This window comes from Salvelinus alpinus, chromosome 13 (genome assembly GCF_045679555.1).
Source record: "Salvelinus alpinus chromosome 13, SLU_Salpinus.1, whole genome shotgun sequence".
Lineage (NCBI taxonomy): Eukaryota > Metazoa > Chordata > Actinopteri > Salmoniformes > Salmonidae > Salvelinus > Salvelinus alpinus.
Genome location: NC_092098.1, coordinates 51,929,708 through 51,951,006, shown reverse-complemented (window position 1 = coordinate 51,951,006; position 21,299 = coordinate 51,929,708). Strand labels below are relative to the sequence as shown.

General features: G+C 42.3%; 1 protein-coding gene across 1 annotated transcript; it reads left to right on the top strand.

Moving 5' to 3' along the window:
• Nucleotides 1–66: 66 nt before the first annotated feature.
• Nucleotides 67–21,024, top strand: ddx46 (DEAD (Asp-Glu-Ala-Asp) box polypeptide 46). The gene is made up of 23 exons (XM_071339786.1): nucleotides 67–210; nucleotides 832–1,023; nucleotides 1,155–1,274; nucleotides 1,370–1,457; nucleotides 1,558–1,726; nucleotides 1,867–2,099; nucleotides 2,241–2,351; nucleotides 2,590–2,755; nucleotides 5,389–5,509; nucleotides 6,611–6,786; nucleotides 7,023–7,144; nucleotides 9,866–9,944; nucleotides 10,996–11,078; nucleotides 11,242–11,406; nucleotides 12,984–13,146; nucleotides 13,989–14,182; nucleotides 14,829–14,966; nucleotides 15,241–15,390; nucleotides 16,539–16,760; nucleotides 16,851–17,069; nucleotides 19,891–20,035; nucleotides 20,166–20,239; nucleotides 20,487–21,024. Exons 1-23 carry the CDS (start codon nucleotides 194–196, stop codon nucleotides 20,532–20,534), a joined length of 3,195 nt encoding a protein of 1,064 aa, XP_071195887.1. The 5' UTR covers nucleotides 67–193; the 3' UTR covers nucleotides 20,535–21,024.
• The last annotated feature ends 275 nt before the right edge of the window (nucleotides 21,025–21,299 follow it).

Genomic DNA, 21,299 nt, shown 5'->3' with positions numbered 1-21,299 from the left:
TACAATATGAAGTTAAAATAATCATCCCACCACTAGAGGCGCACACATTCAATGCAGCTACGTAATCTAAGAAGAACGGTCACTTTTTGATTACGTTCCAGGAAACAGCTAACGTGATCACGCATGAAAACAAATGCACAAAGTTTAACAATAAAACATTGATATTTAATATCTTTGAGGACTCAACGTAAATATGGGGCGCGAGTCAAGGTAAGTGAGGAGTTTAAGGGTCTCTTGTATTATTTTTGTCTGTTTTGAAGGATTAAAAAAACCGAGCTAGCTATCAAGTCTGCAACGTTGATCCAACGCGCTAGCTAATAAGCTAGCTAACGTTTACAGACCATTGAATGTGATAGATATCTAGCTAGCTGGCTAGTTAGCTTAATAGACAAAGTAAAAATACTTGATAATGCATTCACAAACGACACAATTATTTAAAACACATTGACCATGTGCTGTGCAGTTGTATATGGAGCTTTCAAGAAAACTAGGAACTCGGTGGGGGGGACGGACGAGGTCAAATCATGACGTTCGGAGTCTGAGGCCAAAGATCTGTGCATAGATGGCCGAGTTTCCGACTTGCAATTCTGAATTGGATGACTGTTCGAAACGATTTTCCCAGTCCGAGCTTGCTTTTTTCTCCTCAGAGTTCCCAGTTGTCTTGAACGTAATGAAGTCGTACATTTCCGAGTCCCCAGTTGTTCTGAACGCGGCATTACTCTCTCGCACTAACGACGTTTTTAAAACTGACATAAAATATATATATGTCGTTTTAGTTAAGTGATTGATGTTTCTGAAGTGTTTTAAACAATTTTTGTCAATGTTTGTTAGGCATTACAGGAAACGGTCGGCATCGAGGGGTCGGTCCGGGAGTCGATCAAAGAGCCGTTCCCCAGACAAACGCTCCAAGAAGGATGATGGGGCTGCCTCACGAAACCGAGACAGGGACCGCAACAGGCGGGGAGAGAGGTCACGCAGCCGTGACCGCCGCCGATCAAGGTCCAGAGACAGGAAGCGCCCCAGGTGAGCTTTGTGTGAAAGAGAGAGACCAAGAGTGAGTGATTGATCAAAGTCATCAGAGTAAGGGTGTGTCTTTGAATGTGAAATAAATACCTGGTCTGATATTGTTATTGAATTTGGCTGATGTGATCCAGACGCTCTAGGAGTCGGGAGAAGAGGCGCTCCAGGAGCCGTGACAGGAATAGAAGGTCTAGGAGCCGAGGACGCAGATCACAATCCGCAAGCCCCAGCAAAAGCAGGAAAACTGATGAGACGTGAGTTTTTACCAAAGGGTTATACCCCCCCCCTCAATAAATCTTACTTACACCCAACCTTAACTTGTTCTCCTTTGTCTGTTTTGGTTTGCCAGTCTGTCTAAAAGCAAGGAAAAAGACAACCCTGAAGCCTCTGCAGAGAAGAAGAAAATCAAAGAAGAGCAAGAGGAGGTTGTTGAGGATGTGAGTCCTATTCCGCTGTAGATGTTGTTCAGCAATTTGGAAACTGACCCGAAATACGACAGTTGAATATTTGTGCATTCTTTATGTGTTGTCCCCACAGCAAGACTTTGACCAGAACAAGCTGGAGGAAGAGATGAGGAAGAGGAAGGAGCGAGTGGAGAAGTGGAGGGAGGACCAAAGAAAGAAGGCCCTAGGAAACATCGAGGAGATCAAGAGAGAGATTGAGGAGATGAAGCAGGGGAAGAAGTGGAGTCTGGAGGATGATGACGGTGAGAAACAAGCTCAGACTTCTACTTTTCATGGTTGTGTTGTGGGTTTCAGATGTACCTAAATGCATTAGTTTCCACTTTCAAAGACTGATTTAGATAACTGCCAATACAGGGTCTCACCAGACTTCTCTTCCTTTCAGATGACGATGAGGAAGGGACAGCTCCCGATGAAGAGCCTGAAGAAGGCGAGGAGGGTAAGGGGCCAGAGGAGAAGGAGGAAAAGAAAGAGGAGGAGGAGGAAGAGGAGGAGGAGGTTACTCCCATGGAGCAGGAAGCAGAGGATGAGCTGGATACCTTAGACGCCTACATGGAGGAGGTCAAGGAGGAAGTCAAGAAGTTCAACATGGGCCCCCAGTCTAAAGGGAACGACAAGGTAAGTTAGACCATCCCCCAATAGTTTCCTTCACACTTACACTATCTAGATCTTTGGAAACATTGCTGTCAGTATGTGCTGCTTTGGTCTTTTTGTGTGTGATGCAATCTCACTTTTTTTTTTTGCCCTCCACACAAACAGAAGGGAGGAGTAAACGTATCCAAAGTTGTCACCGTATGCAAAACTAAGAGGGGACCAAATGTCCACAAAAAGAAGGGTGAGCTGATGGAGAATGACCAGGATGCAATGGAGGTAAGCAGTTTTTGTCCTGTCATGCTCTCATTGTGATTGTTTGTGTAAATGTATAGGGCTCATGGGGTCAAATGTAGTGCACAGGGTGCTATAGTAGTGCACTGTGTAGGGAATAGGGTGCCATTTGGTACGCGGTCCATCTCCCTGGAAACTCTCTTCCAGAAGTCTCAAGAACTTCTCTCAAAGTTCTCTCACTGAAGAGAGCAGGTTCCTACATGTTGTGTCACTGTCTTCCCAGTACTCATCAGAGGAAGAGGAAGTGGATCTGGCGACAGCCCTGACTGGCTACCAGACCAAACAGAGGAAGGTGCTGGAGCCAGTGGATCACCAGAAGATTGAGTACGAACCATACCGCAAGGACTTCTATGTAGAGGTGCCAGAGCTGGCCAAGATGTCTCCAGAGGGTATGTACATGTGTATATATATATATTTTTTTAACTCACACCCACACTTATTTTTTGGAGGAAGGGTCTATTTGCAATGACTGTGATAGTGGTCGTTTTCCCCGTAAAATTTAGTTGACTGCACTAACTGTAAAACTTACCGTATACTTCCCAGTCAAAACCGTTTGCATGTATATCATGAATACTTTTTGTGACGTTTTTTTCCCACTTTGGTCTTTGCAAGTTTGCCCGGCTGTTTGTGCTCACAAATGTTTTTCTTGAGGCAAGTTGATGTTCGGTAGCCAAAGTCTACGACCCTTCATCAGTGATTAGTCAACAGTACTAATCCTAGTAGGAGTGAGAACAACAATTGTTTGTCATTCAATGAGAGACGACTAGTTTTCATGCACATTTTTTCACTTAAGAAATGCTGCACCAAACATCTTAGCTAGATGTAAATTTAAAGTCCTTTGCAAAAGATAAAAATGTATCACATTTCTTTATTTATCTTTAATTAATTTGGACTATTTTGAGGAAGTGTATCTGGCTATGTTGTTGCTATGGTGGCTCAAAAGGGACAAACAACAGTAATATTACAATTCCCCCCCTAGTTTTTCAAGCAAAGGACTTTGAGGAGTATGAGCACAGATGGTCGCCTAGCCGAGTTCTGCCAAAAGCAAACCGAACCAATGTGTGTGGCAGGGTTTCCATTAGGAAATTGTGGCACAGGAAATTTGACCAGCAGCATTTTAATTTACTGGACCCATAACCATTGGGTGTGTAACCTGATTAGGGTGTCCAACCACGGTGCTCAGAATGACAAATCACATTTTAGATTATGGTAATTCATCTCAACAGAACATGCAAATCGAGGATACAACAATTTGTGGTCCTTTATTAAATTCCGATGCCCACGTTTACTTTTCCTCAGCCAACAAGATGAGTAACGAACAGCAAAATTACTAGTTTAAACATTCTGATCTGTTGCATCAGACTCATTTGCTTTTTAACGTTTATTTTTATTTTTATGTAGCCTAGGCCTACTGGTTGTATGAATTTTGGATCTATCATCCCACAACTGTCCCAGAGTGTGTTTGGAATAGTTTCTTTCTTTCTTGACAAACTGACCAATAAAATGGTTTACCTTTTTCTTTCTTCACATTTATAAGCGCAGCAATTTGCACAAGGCAGTAGGCTACGTGCTAAATGTTTGTTCCATAAAGCAGCCGGGAAAACACTGTTGTCAAAAGCGAGCGGTTTCCTGTGACAGACATTCAAATATCAGATATTTAGAAAGAAGGGAGCTATAATGTTCAACAACTAGCATGGGTTGCTAGTATAACTAGAATTGTGCATTTTGACTACTGGACAATGAAATAAAGTTGATATCTAAAAAATAATTGCCTCCACGGATAGGGTCTGATTTTGGCTAGGCTACTTTGAAGCAAGGTAAAACATGCCTCATAAATATGTAGTAAAAACATTCAGGTTTCAAACAATTTTAAGTATCTGTTTTCAAAATGCGTACTGCCTCCAGCTCATTGCAAAGTGGTGTGTGACGCGCGGATGAAGCCTACCTTCCTACCTATGTATTTACTGTTTGGGATGCTGTAGTAGCAGCTCCCGCGCTGTCTGACAGATATTCCTCTCAATCTGTATGCGGTGTAAATAAGATACATAACAAATATTTACACGGGCTAGTTTTTATATATTTTATTTCACCTTTTATTTAACCAGCTAGGCCAGTTGAGAACAAGTTCTCATTTTACAACTGCGACCGTGCCAAGATAAAGAAAAGCAGTGCGATTTAAAAACAACAAAAATGTGCAGTCAATAACACAATAGAAAAAAAATCTATGTACAGTGTGTGCAAATGTAGGGAGGTAAGTCAAGTTTAATTCCACTTAGTTTTGCAAATTAACCTATAGACGGATAAGCTTGACCGGTCAAATGTATTTCCATCGACTGGTATTTCCTTCAATGACTAGGCTAAAAAGCATCACTTCCCAATGGGATTTTTCTTCTCCCGTCCAGTGCCAATTTAATTTATTGGCAAATACCGGCACACGGAAACCTTGGTGTGGATATTTTTTGTTGCTTTTGTCTTCTAAATGACAAGTGTCCATTTTGCTCGTGGATGAGCAACTGGCCCCCCCTTTTGTAGGTCCACGGATCGATTTTCCCCTCCCCCACACATTTTAAAAACAATTTAGGAACTCGATTGGGGTCTCAACCTAATGTTGAGAGAGTAGTGGAATATACAAAGTGCAATTTCAAAATGTGGTTGCGCATCAGCAGTTTTTCTCTTATGTCAAGTCACTGACAGTCACTCAATTAGCACGTTAGCAAAAAAATTGTAGATTGGTAAATTAGTCTAGCGGCCAGCTATCTAAACTTGTAGTAATCATGGTCCAATTTCCAGCCTGGGGTGGCATTGACTTTGTTAGTCACTCTCACTCAGAAATCATATATTTATTTGCAAATATTTCTCTACGCCCCCACGGCAAAATGTGTAGAATTGCATGAAATTAACGCAGACCTGCGAGCCACTGAAGCCCGTCATGATGAGTTCAGTTTTTGTGTGTGTGTCCCCACCCCTTATCAAAGTTGCCCATCCTTGATCTAACTCCTTTCCTTTTGGTGAATGCATACAGAGGTGAATGTCCACAGGCTGGACCTGGAGGGAATCGCTGTCAAAGGAAAGGGTTGTCCCAAGCCCATCAAGTCATGGGTTCAGTGTGGCACGTCTATGAAGATTCTAAGTGCACTGAAGAGGTGAGTGTCACAGACAACGTTTTTAATATTGTAGCAGATATAAGTAAGTCACGTATTGGTCCAAATGAATTGGACCTTAACATACATTTGTTATGTAATCTGCAGTTGATCATATCAAAATGTTATTTGTCACATACTTCGTAAACAACAGACTATAGACTAAGCATGCACCCCTGAGGGGCCCATGTGTTGAGGATCAGCGTGGCGGATGTGTTCCCTTCCCACCACCTGGGGGCGGCCCGTCAGGAAGTCCAGGATCCAGTTGCAGAGGGAGGTGTTTAGTCCCAGGGTCCTTAGCTTATTGATGAGCTTTGAGGGCACAATGGTGTTGAACGCTGAACTGTAGTCAATGAATAGTATTCTCACATAGGTGTTCCTTTTGTCTGGGTGGGAAAGGGTAGTGTGGAGTGCAATGGAGATTGTCATCTGTTAGGGTAGTATGCAAATTGGGTCCAGGGTGTCTGGGATGAAGGTGTTGATGTGAGCCATGACCAGCTTTACATCTGTAGCCATGAAATGCTTTGAGAGTGTAATGAGTTGTTAGTCATTTAGGCAGGTTACCTTGGCATTCTTGGGCACATGGACTAATGTGGTCTGCTTGAAACATGTAGGTATTACAGACTGGGTCAGGAAGAGATTGAAAATGTCAGTGAAGACACTTGACAGCTGGTCAGGACAAGCTTACAGTACGCGTCCTGGAAATCCATCTGGCCCTGCAGCCTTGTGAATGTTAACCTGTTTAAAGATCTTTTCTCACATCGGCTATGGAGAGCGTGATCACATTGTCGTCCGGAACAGCTGGGGCTCTCATGGATGGTTCAGTGTTGCTAGAATCGACGCAAGCATAGAAGGTATTTAGCTTGTCTTGTAGGCTTGCGTCACTGGACAGCTCGCGGTTGGGTTTCCATTTGTAATCCGTGATAGTTTAATGCTTTGCCTGTTTGATGGTTCGTCGGAGGGCTTAGCGTCCGGATTAGTGTCCCGCTCCTTGAAAGCGGCAGCTCTAGCCTTTTTAGCTCAGTGCGGATGTCGCCTGTGATTCACTTGCTATACACTTCCTAGATAGGTGTGTGTTAAGTGATGTTGTCTTCACATCTCCAGACACAGCTATGAGAAGCCCACCCCCATCCAGGCTCAGGCCATTCCAGCCATCATGTCTGGGAGAGATCTCATTGGCATCGCTAAGACCGGCAGTGGAAAGACCATCGCCTTCCTCCTTCCCATGTACCGTCACATCATGGACCAGAGGCCCCTGGAGGAGGCTGAGGGACCCATCGGTAAGGGCCCCCTTTTTTACTTGTTTTCTGTCATACCACCCCATATCAATTACACCTAAATTAACCTGAATTCCGGCGTCTCTGATTTCTATGTGTAAATCACTATTTTAATTTGCTGAGCAGAAGGGTCCTATCAGACGATATGAAAGCTGTTCAATTAAGTATTTTGTAAGGGCAAATAAACGATGAGAGTATGTTGTCTGAGTTCTATTTGTCCGTTCTCTTCCCCCATTCAGCTGTGATCATGACTCCCACTAGAGAGCTGGCTCTGCAGATCACCAAGGAGTGCAAGAAGTTCTCCAAGCCCCTGAACCTGAGGGTGGTGTGTGTATATGGAGGCACTGGGATTAGTGAACAGGTAGAACCACTTCCTCTAACGCTGTAGGGTCATGGGGTTATTGTTAACCAGTACCTCATCATGGAGTAGTGTTACCTGGTTGTAATTACGATTTACCATGATAAAAAAAAAAAAGTACATTGTATTTAAAGAAATCCTGGGTTGTAGGTTTGAATAATATAGAGCTCGACATAAATAAAATAAAGAAAATGTAACTAGGCAAGTCAGTTAAGAACATTCTTATTTACAATGACTGCCTACCAGAAGGCAAAAGGCCTCCTGCGGCGACAGGGGCTGGGATTAAACATAAAATATAGGGCAAAACACACATCACGACAAGAGACACCATAACAGTACATAAAGAGAGACCTAAGACCATAGCATGGCAGCAACACTTAAAAACACAGCATTAATGCTTGTTCTCTTGTCTGGCACAAGTAAAATAAATGCCAGACAAGAAGAATATAGATTTAAGGTGTATGAATGGACAATTTAAAAAAACATCACTATCAAACAGTTAGCCTACTCCAATCAGAATTGGATCAGAGAGGCCAACATTGGCATAATATTCAAATCTATTTTTCATGTACAAAATATATGTCAAAAGGCTTGGTGATATGCAAATTGGCTACAGCCTCATGTCCAAACCGATGTCGACATGAGGAAGGCGCCATAAAATCACGCCAACCTTTGAGACTTTTTAAGTATATTAAAACCTAGACGGTTTATTATTTTATGAAACATGTCTTTGTTTCAAAGTAGCCTAGCTGAAATCTGACAATAGAAATGTTGACGGGAATTATTTTATAAACACTTAAATGCTTGTTGCCATGGCATTCATGTTCTATTGGGTTTCAAATTAACTATTTTATTGTCCGGCAACCAAATGCATATTTCTAGTCATTAGTAACCCATGCTAGTTGTTGCATCAGTAGTCATATTAACAACCCATGCTAGTTGTTGCATCAGTAGTCATATTAGCAACCCATGCTAGTTGATACATCAGTAGTCATATTAGCAACCCATGCTAGTTGTTGCATCAGTAGTCATATTAGCAACCCATGCTAGTTGTTGCATCAGTAGTCATATTAGCAACCCATGCTAGTTGTTACATCAGTAGTCATATTAGCAACCCATGCTAGTTGTTGCATCAGTAGTCATATTAGAAACCCATGCTAGTTGTTGCATCAATAGTCATATTAGCAACCCATGCTAGTTGTTGCATCAGTAGTCATATTAGCAACCCATGCTAGTTGTTACATCAGTAGTCATATTAGCAACCCATGCTAGTTGTTACATCAGTAGTCATATTAGCAACCCATGCTAGTTGTTGTATCAGTAGTCATATTAGCAACCCATGCTAGTTGTTACATCAGTAGTCATATTAGCAACCCATGCTAGTTGTTGCATCAATAGTCATATTAGCAACCCATGCTAGTTGTGGCATCAGTAGTCATATTAGCAACCCATGCTAGTTGTTGTATCAGTAGTCATATTAGCAACCCATGCTAGTTGTTGTATCAGTAGTCATATTAGCAACCCGTGCTAGTTGTTGCATCAATAGTCATATTAGCAACCCGTGCTAGTTGTTACATCAGTAGTCATATTAGCAACCCGTGATAGTTGTTGCATCAATAGTCATATTAGCAACCCATGCTAGTTGTTGTATCAGTAGTCATATTAGCAACCCATGCTAGTTGTTACATGAATAGTCATATTAGCAACCCATGCTAGTTGTTGCATCAGTAGTCATATTAGCAACCCATGCTAGTTGTTACATCAGTAGTCATATTAGCAACCCATGCTAGTTGTTGCATCAGTAGTCATATTAGCAACCCATGCTAGTTGTTGCATCAGTAGTCCTATTAGCAACCCATGCTAGTTGATACATCAGTAGTCATATTAGCAACCCGTGCTAATTGTTGCATCAGTAGTCATATTAGCAACCCCTGCTAGTTGATACATCTTTAGATCTCCACTTAATTTCTAACAAGATATTTTTATCGGTCACATGAAACCCCTTGAGTGCTTTTGAGAACGGGAGTTTCCTGCTAATTGCATATACCGGTAGTTGTTTTCATTATTATTATTTTTTTTGCGATGAGGCTGATGCAACAGATTTATATCAGAAATAAAACTTGATCAACATTTTAAGCGAAACGGTCTGATCTGTTGCATCAGCCTCATTTGCTTTTTAATATTTTTTTTTTAAGTGCAGTGGTTGAAATCATTTTGGATATGTCGTCCCAGAGTCTGTTTTCAACCGTCTATATTTTAAATCAACGGTTCACCCTTAATTTCAAGCCCCTGGAGGGAATTATTTTCTAAAGCCATAAAAAGTATTTGGTTGTAATGTTGCTATATTTGATAAGCCCCCAAGTGTGGCCAACCATCCTCCAGCAGAGCCTTTTAAAGGGGCAGTGTTGTGTTTTGAGACAGGCTTGAATATGCAGAGAAGCCCAGTAGGCATAGTGTATCCTCCAACTCTGTCGGATTCTCTGGTGAAAAGATTTGTAATACATTTGTTCCTTGCATCATATAAAGATTAACATGGTGTTACAAACCTTTTTTGGGGGGGGGGCGACACGACACGACACGACACATGACCTTGAGCTTTTGGGCAAGTCAATATTAAACAAGTAAATGTCAAGCCCTGTAATCAGTTAGGAAAAGGCAAAACAGGATTGTACATTGGTTGAATATCGTTATCTTTAAATAGTTTGTTTCTTGCTTGTGGTGCAGATTGCTGAGCTGAAGAGGGGAGCAGAGATCATTGTGTGCACACCAGGGCGAATGATTGACATGTTAGGTGCCAACAGCGGTGAGTGACACACCTTGTCTCATAGCTCTCTTGTGTTATTGTATCCAGTTAACATATAATGATAGGGATTTCTGATATGTGATAAACCTGCAGTGTGTGTGTGTGCAATGTCCAGTGATATAATTATTTTGACTTAGAGATGTCCCTTTCTGACCCTGAAAACACGAGCAACGCAGGTACTGATAGAAAGATGTAAATGTCTTGCTTTGCATGAAATGTTTCCGTACGAGAGTCAAGTCAGTACCACTTTTACTAAAACTGTCAACGTTATCTGACCGCCTTGGGAATCATATCCGACCATTTTTGAAGTGTTCCCTGAAGAATAATGATCAGCTACAAGTAGGTGAAGAGACGATACTGCCTCGTGGGTGGTCCTCACGTTCAGAGGCGTAAGTCAAGTTTTCAACAAACCTTTTATCCACAAGTCAAGTTTACTTGTTAGTCATGTAAAAAGTCAGACATTTCACTCATGTATGGGATTTGAATAACATGTGAAGCCTAAAGTAGAACATGGTTGTCCGACCAGTGTGAATATGTTTACATCTGTATTAAAAAGTCAGTGTTTTATGACTGTGTGTAAATGCTAAATTTAAAAAATATAGAAACATGTAATGAAACTGACAGTTTAGCGTTCCTTCCTTCCGCACATGCCAGGTAATCTCTCTGTTTCATTTTGTAGGTGAAAAGGCGGTCACATAGTGCTTGACGTGGCCTCGTCTCTTTTATTGTATTGGCTGTTTTCTGACATTTTTACAGGTTCCTCGTGCCCCTGAGATGGTACGCAAGACAAGACAAATATAGAAACCTAATAATCTGGCCGCTTAAAAGTAGGCCTGAACACAATAAATGGCAGTTGTGTGAATTGAAGTGAAGTATTTAATGCCTTAGGAAAAGGAAAGACCCTTTTTTATTTTTATTTTTTTATTTTTTTGGCTTGTTGAGGTAAATTTTACCAGGAGGTTCAGGAACTTTGTGTGAAAGCTTTGGGTGAGCCCACTTTCCAGAGATTAACTTGTTTTCTTGTGTCACTATACTTTCCTTGGGTGTGTAGGTCGAGTCACAAACCTGCGGCGATCCACGTATGTGGTGGTGGACGAGGCGGATAGAATGTTCGACATGGGCTTTGAGCCACAGGTAGAAACACGTTATTATCATTCCTTTGTAAATAATTAATCCAAGGAGGTGTTTTTTAAGGAAAATAGACTTGCATCAATTCATGTTTATAGCAGCTAGTTAGACCTGACCCTGGCACCAGAATAATAGGTCATATCCTCTCCTGGAATGTTCCTTCCCCCAGGTGATGCGTATCATGGACAACGTGCGTCCAGACCGGCAGACGGTCATGTTCTCGGCTACGTTCCCGCGGGCCATGGAGGCACTGGCCAGGAGAATACTGTCCAAGCCCATCGAGGTTCAGGTGGGAGGCAGGAGCGTGGTGTGCTCTGATGTGGAGCAACATGTGGTAAGACTGGCCTTTTACATTCTCTGTGTGTCCTAAATGTTACCGTTTTTATAGTGCACTACTTTTGACCAAGGACCATAGGGCTCTGGTCAAAGGTAGTGCACTATAAAGGGAATAGGGTGCGTCTTCCATCTCTTTAACCTTTTTGGTGCCCTGTGGATAGGGCCAGGAGTTATTCCTGGTTAGTCAGTCATGTGATGAGGAAAAACTCCTGTTCTACTCTGGATATTATAGCATATGTAAACCATCATGTCAGAGCAGGGTTACGCAACTGGCGGCCCGCAGGCCGGTGATTTTATTTTGCGCCTAAAGTTTTGTGAGCAAAAGAAAAAAGTTTTTATTTTTGGACATAAAACACGAGCAAATCAGCTCTAGATGATTTTAACATTTTGGAAATCTGTTCCAGAGTATTCCAACGCACAATACAGATGCTGTATATACTGTATGTGATCGTATAGCAATGTAAGAAACGTTTGAAATTGTGTTTTTTTTATTCAAATATTATATCTGTTTGGGCTAAAATTTGCAGTTTACAAATTATTTGTAATTATGTTCCGGCCCCCTGAACATTCGCTCAAGAAAAAAGCATTTGCCCACTGAAGTGAGTTACGACACCAAACTGCAGTCAAGACCCTGGTGAGGACGACGAGCACGCTGATGAACTTCCCCGAGACGGTTTTTGAAAGTTTGTGCAGAAATTCTTCGGTTGTGCAAACCCACCGTTTCATCAGCTGTCCGGGGTGGTTGGTCTCAGGCCATCCCGCAGGTAAAGAAGCCGGATATGGAGGTCCTGGGCTGGCATGGTTACACGTGGTTTACGGTTGTGACGCTGGTTGGATGTACTGCCAAATTCTCTAAAACAACGTTGGAGGCGGCTTATGGTAGAGAAATTAACATTATACCAACAGCTCTGGTGGGCATTCCTGCAGTTGGGCATTCCAAATTCCAAGCTCCCTCAAAACGTGACACATCTGTAGCATTGTCTTATGGGACAAAACGGCACATTTTAGAGTGACCTTTGCACCTGTGTATTGATCATGCTGTTTAATCAGCTTCTTGATATGCCACACCTGTCAGCTGGATGGATTATCTTGGCAAAGGAGAAATTCTCACTAACAGGGATGTGAACAAATTTGTGCACAACATTTGAGATAAATAAGCTTTTTGTGTAGTATGAACAATTTCTGGGATTTTATTTCAACTCATGAAACATGGGACCAACACTTTTACATGTTGCATTTTTACATTTTTATATTTTTTTGTTCGGTACCTTCAGAAATGTCACATTTTTGTGTTACTAAATAAAAAAAAATGGATTAGATTTTGGATGTTGTGACACTGGCCTACACAATAACCCTTAATGTCAAAGTGGAATTATGTTTTTAGAATTTGTTTAGAAATGAAAAGCGGAATTGTCTTGAGTCCGTAACTATTCACCATGAATATATCTCCTATTTTGTCAATAGCACCACCATCCATCTTTTACATATTCCATATTGGTCATTTGTGTTGCTGCCATTTCTCGCTTATCACAGACATTCATGTTTTCCCCTCATCATGTATTCTCTCCCGTCTAGCTGGTAATTGAGGAGGACCAGAAGTTCCTGAAGCTGCTAGAGATCCTTGGTCATTACCAGGAGAAAGGCTCGGTCATCATCTTTGTGGACAAACAGGAGCATGCTGACGGGCTGCTCAAAGACCTGATGAAGGCCTCCTACCCCTGCATGTCTCTGCACGGAGGTAATGTCATACTAACACACCGGTGTTCTATTGTCATTTTATTTTTATTTATTTTTTTACCTTTATTTAACTAGGCAAGTCAGTTAAGAACAAATTCTTATTTTCAATGACGGCCTAGGAACAGTGGGTTAACTGCCTGTTCAGGGGCAGAACGACAGATTTGTACCTTGTCAGCTCGGGGATTTGAACTTGCAACCTTTCGGTTACTAGTCCAACGCTCTAACCACTAGGCTACCCTGCCGCCCTCATTAGTCTGAGGCTCCACCCACAACATTGGTCGTCTGGTCAAAAGTAGGTCATTTTAAGTTGCACCTTCAAACTCAACTCTGAACCTTGAAGACAGTGGACCTGGGACACCAGGTGTGTGCACTTTTTAATTATCAGGTAGAACAGAAAAGGAGCCGGCTCCGGACTTCGTAGGGTCTGAGTTGAATACCCCGGATGTAGAGAATTGGGTGGCATTTGGGACACATTTTGAGTTAGTCCAGGGTTTGAAAGTGTCTGGGCTGAGCACATTCAGTTAGTCCAGGGTTTGAAAGTGACCGGGCTGAGCTCATCATCCCCAGCTTACAATTGGCTCATTCATCCCCCTCCTCTCCCCTGTAACTAATCCCCAGGTCGTTGCTGTAAATGAGAACGTGTTCTCAGTCAACTTACCTGGTAAAATAAGTTGAGTTAGTGCAGGGTTTGAAAGTAACCAGTGTCCTAGACCATTTTCCTTATTATATCTTCTAATTAAACTATGTTTATGGCAGATAAACATTTCGCCTCTATCATGTTAGTTGTTTTGAACTATATCATTTGATAACAAGCGTTTGTTTATCTCCGTCCCCTCCCTGTAGGCATTGACCAGTACGACAGAGACAGCGTCATCAATGATTTTAAGAACGGGGCGTGTCGGCTAATGGTGGCCACCTCTGTGGCAGCCAGGGGGCTGGACATCAAGCAGTTGATCCTGGTCGTCAACTACAACTGTCCCAACCACTACGAGGACTATGTCCACAGGGCTGGACGTACAGGGAGAGCCGGGAACAAAGTGAGTAGTGGTCCTGTAGGATAGTCTAGTAGTCCATCAAACGAATTAGTTGTTGTTACTTGTTTATCAAGAATTCCAGGAATTCTGATCACTAAAATGGAACAAATCACTGGGCAAAAAATGATAGCGTCACCATGTTTGAGGTGTTGGCATCTGCATAGGAGCAGTGGTGACATACTCTCTCTGTCCATCGCCATTGTAATCTACTTGGGAAGCAAATTTTTTTTCCCAAACTGGATATTTAAACGATGATGGAGAATCCTCCTGGTTTATCCAGCCCACCACTCTCCATCGTACAGAACTAGTTCCCCGCTGCGCCTTACAAAAGAACAGTTTTGAAATGCGACAATTTAAGTCTTGAATTTTGATTACGATGTCTGCATAGGCTTTAGTAGTTTTAATGGGAATAGCCTGAAATGTTTTTTTTTTTCCCAGCTCAGATTTACACGAGGCATGCATCGCCTGCGGAAGACACATTTCAGTGGAAGGCATAGGCCTAGTGTTTTAATTGTTTACATATGTTAAGTATTTTTTCGGGGTTCACCGCGAGGACCAAACCCAGGTCCCGTAACTAAACGGTTCAGGAACAAATACGTGTACCGTTACAACCCTAATTTTAAAACCACCCTGATTTGTTGTGTCCCAGGGCTTTGCCTACACCTTCATCACAGATGAGCAGGCACGCTACGCTGGGGACATCATCAAGGCCCTGGAGCTCTCAGGGTCCCCTGTGCCCAAGGAGCTGGAGCAGCTGTGGCTGTCCTTCAAAAACCAACGGCAAGCGGTAAGAGGAAGTAGTGCTGTTCCGGTGTTGTCGTGGAAGCTACCCGGTCTTTGTATGCAGAATGTGTGCCCTGCAAAAAAACTGTGCATTAGAGCTGATGATTTTCAGCGACGAATTCAATATTATATTCTGTGTCCTTTTTTAATTTCTTCAACTCCTATTCAACAAGATTAGACCGGTTTTGTCCCTGGCTTACTTCCCATTGCTGCTAGCACTGTGTCATCAGTAGGTGAATGTAACACACCCTCTCTATAACGGCCTTTTCTTTCCCCAGGAGGGTAAAAGCATCAAGAGCAGCAGCGGGTTCTCAGGGAAGGGCTTCAAGTTTGACGAGACGGAGCATGCCCTGGCCAACGAGAGGAAGAAGCTGCAGAAGGCTGCTCTGGGTCTGCAGGACTCTGATGACGAGGATGGAGCCCTGGATGTGAGTACAGGTTCTGATCGTGTAGCTAGGGCCCTGGATGTGAGTACAGGTTCTGATCGTGTAGCTAGGGCCCTGGATGTGAGTACAGGTTCTGATCGTGTAGCTAGGGCCCTGGATGTGAGTACAGGTTCTGATCGTGTAGCTAGGGCCCTGGATGTGAGTACAGGTTCTGATCGTGTAGCTAGGGCCCTGGATGTGAGTACAGGTTCTGATCGTGTAGCTAGGGCCCTGGATGTGAGTACAGGTTCTGATCGTGTAGCTAGGGCCCTGGATGTGAGTACAGGTTCTGATCGTGTAGCTAGGGCCCTGGATGTGAGTACAGGTTCTGATCGTGTAGCTAGGGCCCTGGATGTGAGTACAGGTTCTGATCGTGTAGCTAGGGCCCTGGATGTGAGTACAGGTTCTGATCTGTTCCAGACTAGGGTTATAGAGGGAACACTCACCTGGTTCCAGACTAGGGTTATAGAGGGTTATGTAGGGAACGCTCACCTGGTTCCAGACTAGGGTTATGTAGGGAATACTCACCTGTTTCCAGACTAGGGTTATAGAGGGAACACTCACCTGGTTCCAGACTAGGGTTATATAGGGAACACTCACCTGGTTCCAGACTAGGGTTATAGAGGGTTATGTTGGGAACACTCACCTGTTTCCAGACTAGGGTTATGTAGGGAACACTCACCTGTTTCCAGACTAGGGTTATATAGGGAACACTCACCTGGTTCCAGACTAGGGTTATAGAGGGTTATGTAGGGAACACTCACCTGGTTCCAGACTAGGGTTATAGAGGGTTATGTAGGGAACACTCACCTGGTTCCAGACTAGGGTTATAGAGGGTTATGTAGGGAACACTCACCTGGTTCCAGGCTAGGGTTATAGAGGGTTATGTAGGGAACACTCACCTGGTTCCAGACTAGGGTTATAGAGGGTTATGTAGGGAACACTCACCTGGTTCCAGACTAGGGTTATAGAGGGTTATGTAGGGAACACTCACCTGGTTCCAGACTAGGGTTATGTAGGGAACACTCACCTGGTTCCAGACTCTTGATAATGTATATCGCATCCCCTCCGTTGTGGGTCAAACAATACATTTCTAAAACCTCATAGAATATGTACTATATTGACACAATATCTCACCCCTGTCCTTACAGATTGATGAGCAGATCGAGAGCATGTTCAACTCCAAGAAGAGGGTGAAGGATCTGTCGGCTCCCGGGGGAGGGCCGCCCAGCGCTGCGGCCGTGGCGGCTGCAGCAGCAGGGGGCCTAGCCAATCTCGGCGCCCCCTCTGCTGGAAACATCCAGAAACTGGAGATGGCCAAGAGACTGGCTCTCAGGATCAACGCCCAGAAGAACTTGGGGGCTGAGGCTCAGGTGGGTGTGGGTGGGTTTGTGTTTCTGTGTGACTTTTAGTAGTCTTCAACCTTCCGTCCTGACATAATCCATTGCTCTCTTTCTGGACAGGATGTGATGCAACAGGCCACCAATGCCATCCTGAGAGGAGGCACCATCATGGCCCCCTCCGTCTCGGCTAAGACCATCGCCGAGCAGCTGGCTGAGAAGATCAACGCCAAGCTCAACTACATCCCTGTGGAGAAGCTGGAGGAGGAGAGGCAGGCGGCTGAACAGGCCGAGACCGTCAAGAGATACGAAGAGGAGCTGGAAATCAATGATTTCCCTCAGGTCAGTTTTTATATGGGTTGCATCCCAAATGCCACCCTAATCCCTAGACAGTGCACTACTTTTACCCTAATCCCTAGACAGTGCACTACTTTTACCCTAATCCCTAGACAGTGCACTACTTTTACCCTAATCCCTAGACAGTGCACTACTTTTACCCTAATCCCTAGACAGTGCACTACTTTTACCCTAATCCCTAATCCCTAGACAGTGCACTACTGTTTTATGTGCCCTGGTCAATGGTAGTAAACTACATAGGGAATATGTTGTCTTTGGGACTTAACACTAGGGTGTAGGTGGAGGACTGCTCATTGAATCTCTAAATGAAAGGTATTCACCATTTTCTATATGAACTATGCATTACTTTATCATGCTGATTCTCTTTCAGTTGAACATTGAATGGTCTATTTACCATGTCTGTTCCTTGACGGACGGAGCTTACGGTAAAACACTAGCTGGTAGATCTTATTCGTATTTGTGACCGACCGGCTCGATTCGGTCTTATGTAGCAAAATTTGATTATTATTATTATTTTTTACATTAGATTTAATGTAGAGACTCAGAGTTAGAAAATGGTATATCGTACAGTTGAGGAATAAGGGGAAAGTAATTCTGCTTTGAAAGTTGATAAACTTGTTTTGGTACACCTATTGGAGAGCTCTTTGTCTACATCCATTCAGCATCGTTCACACCCTCTTAAGCCTTAGCCTCACCTATCTCTTTAAGGGTTGACATGTGAGGCTTCACAGAGTGGATACGATACTGTACTAAACATCCAAAGATTTCAAGACTAAAGGCTGGTTTATACTACATCTATTAACATGTCTGTAGACGGTTGTCGTAGTGACATGAACATTCTGTTGTCGTCCAACATCAAACTTGTCATTTTGGAAAAAGTATAAACACAAAAACATGCATGACATCAGCTGGCTGGTGGTCCAAAATATTATAACTGTTGTATTTTAACACCAATAAACCCATCTGTTTTAAAAAGGAATTTAGTAGATGTCAGTCTAACAAACCAGGCAACTAAATGCAACTTTCTAAATTATGTTTTGGTTCGTTTCTAGCATGTTAGTTAGTTAGCTAGCTAGCTAACGTTAAGTTAGATGGCTAGCCTGTTCAAATAATGACCATATCATAGCTGACAACATCATCTGAACTTCGGCAAATTGTTATTCATCATTACAGGAAAATAATCTCATAACAATATTTACAAGTTAATGGCGAGCTAATTACAGAAAATAGCTTACGGTTGTGAGTGTGACGAAATTAAAGCAGGGCTTTCGACATGAGAATTGTATAACTTGGACACTGTCTCGGTGGCCTAACGTTATATCCTAATTTGACTTTGGTGCAGGTCATGTTCTTCACATTACTGTCTCTGGTAAACACACCCTATATCAAATAAAATCAACGTTTTTGTCACATGCACAGGATGCAGAAGGTGTGAACGGTACAGTGAAATGGTTACTTGCATAGTGGAGTCTTTTTTTTTTTTAGACATGTAGCTAGCTAGCTAAACAATGAACCATAATTCCAACTCATAACGTTACTACCATGCATGAATCTACAAGTAGCTAAAGCTAACCGACTAGTTTCAATGTTAGCTAGCTAACATTAGGCTATAACTAGCAACGCAAATGGATTTCTGAGATACAAATAATATTACTGCACAGATCAAACACGTAAAATTATCTAACGAGCCAGCCAGATAACATTAGCTAGCAAGCCAACAGTACGCTTTAACTTGCAATTTTAAATTACTTTCTGACAAAATAAGAAATGTATAATATCTGAAAATGTAGCTAGATAGACTCTTACCCGTATACATGTATGAACGCTTCTTGCCCTTCATTTGAAAAGACAAGAGTTTTATACAACAGCCTTCTGTGTGTTCTCTTTTCGACTCCCTTCGCATATTTGCAATCAAACGGCAGAATTTCCCTCATACTCTGCTTCCACCGGGCATTCCGCTGATTTCTTCCGTGACAACAACATTGTTGATCCGTGTTTCAGAAGACCACAATGTTTGGTTCAATGACAACTTTTTTTCTTTTTTTGCCAAATCAGGGATTTCCTCATCGTCTGATTCATTTTAAGAGTCGGCATAGCACGTTCGTTTTCTAGAAAGTGGAGAGCATTAGTAACACTTTTGCAATTCTTCGTGATGTCTTTCAAAAAAAAAGCCACGTTAGAAAGGAGTACCTACACATACTGAGCAGCTCATGTTATAGACAGATGCATGCTACATGACAGACCAATACGAACTCATCTCTCGGCATGTCCAGCCCATCCATTATCTCAGCCAATCATGGCTAGCGGGAAGATTCCGGATCTTTTTCCTTGGCTAAACCAACTAGGCTTGTAATTGAACTATTTTATTCGTATTTACAGATGATATAGAAGTGTGTTAAGGCACATGAAAGTTCCCATATTCCTGAAGGCATTTCTGCAACAACAAAAAAACGCATTTAGATCAACAACAAAAAAGTTTTACGTTCAAATGCCTCTCCTGTGAAGTAGTGGCTTGCGACATACGCCTAGTTTCCTGAAACAAGTCACATTTGATTGACATTTGTTTGTTGATAGGGCAAAGTGATTGTGGTGTAAGTAGTTTATCCCACAAGTGTGAGGTGGTACTGACCTCACAAAGCGTCTCAGTAGGAGTGCTGATCTAGGATCTGTCCATATAATATTATTCATTATGATCTTAAAAAAATGCAAAACTGATCCTAGATCAGCACTTACTCAGAGACGCTTTGTAAATACGGCCTAAGCGAACAGGAAGATGTTTTAATGTCTGTTTCCTGTGTTCCACCAGACTGCGAGGTGGAAGGTCACGTCTAAGGAGGCCCTACAGAGGATCGGAGAATACTCTGAGGCAGCCATCACCATCAGAGGAACCTACTTCCCTCCAGGCAAAGAGCCCAAAGAAGGAGAACGCAAGATCTACCTGGCTATTGAGAGTAAGCGGCTATTCTACTTGCAATGACCACTTCAAGTCTTTACCAATGTTGGAGAGTTGAGTGTTGCATGTTAGCAGTAGTGAGTTGTTGTTGTCACTTGTCGTAATATTTTGACGTATTCGATTGACAGGTGCAAATGAGCTGGCCGTTACGAAGGCCAAGGCTGAGATCACTCGGCTCATCAAGGAGGAGCTTATCAGATTAGTAAGTTCTGTCCATAGAAATAGAATCCATATGTATGGTTCTGTTATCTCAGATCTATCTATCTAATTACTGATGCTAGGCCTAGGGAATCATTCTATAATCATTCGTGTCAGTCTACATGTTGGTTGCATCATTGTATGAACACCAGTAATAAAAGTTGAATGTATTAAAAGTACTGAAGGTAATTAACTTAGTGAGGGGGAAAAAATGTTTCTCATTGCTTAAAAAATGTTCTCTCTCATTTTAGCAAAACTCCTACCAACCCACCAGCAAAGGAAGATACAAGGTCTTGTAGTGACGATGGGATTGGGCTCAGACACAGTGACTTCTTTCTCCAACGCTTCATCATATTTGTTTCAGAATGTATTAGTATATATTGTTTCACTGTAAGACTAGTGACCTCCAGAAGGGATTGTTCTTGTGAGAGTACTTTCTCTTTTCCTCTCTACTTTAAGTGGAGATTTAGTCGTGATTTGTTTTTGGTTTCACGGCGCGAAATGTATCTCATATCCGTTCTATAATATACCAGCTGAAATGTAACGGGTTCTCTACCACCATGATTCAAACGTTTGCTTATTTTTTGTCCTTAAACATTAAGCATAAGTAGTTCTAGATCCTGTATTATTTCTGTGTGTAAAATAACATTTTGGGTCACTGGTCTGCAGTCATCTGAACAAGTAAGGAATCACACGTTGATTATTATTATTTTTTTTAAACAGCCCTTGAATGATGTAATGTGTTTTTACTTCTTTCCCTCTCTAATAAAACAATGTGTTGGCAAGGAACATGTCACTGGTCTCTGTTAGATAAATTATACACCAATGGTTTGTGTGTTACATCTGGATTTGGTGTTCTATACATTGTAGTGACAATCCTATCAGGCTATGATTTGGGTTTTGAGTGGCTTAAAAAACAGGGCATATTATATGTGAACAACAAGATGAAAACCTATTGACAGAATTCAAGCATAACCATGACGACAATGGAGGTTTGTGTAAGTACTGTAACCTTGATTGCTTAATAATTACGTATAGCACTGTGCCATGCCAGGGGATGGTCT

Bases quoted from the DNA above. Each gene is read 5' to 3' on its own strand.
- ddx46 (XM_071339786.1), top strand. The intron at 5,510-6,610 runs GTGAGTGTCACA...TCACATCTCCAG, and splicing joins ATTCTAAGTGCACTGAAGAG to ACACAGCTATGAGAAGCCCA. The intron at 9,945-10,995 runs GTGAGTGACACA...TTGGGTGTGTAG, and splicing joins CATGTTAGGTGCCAACAGCG to GTCGAGTCACAAACCTGCGG.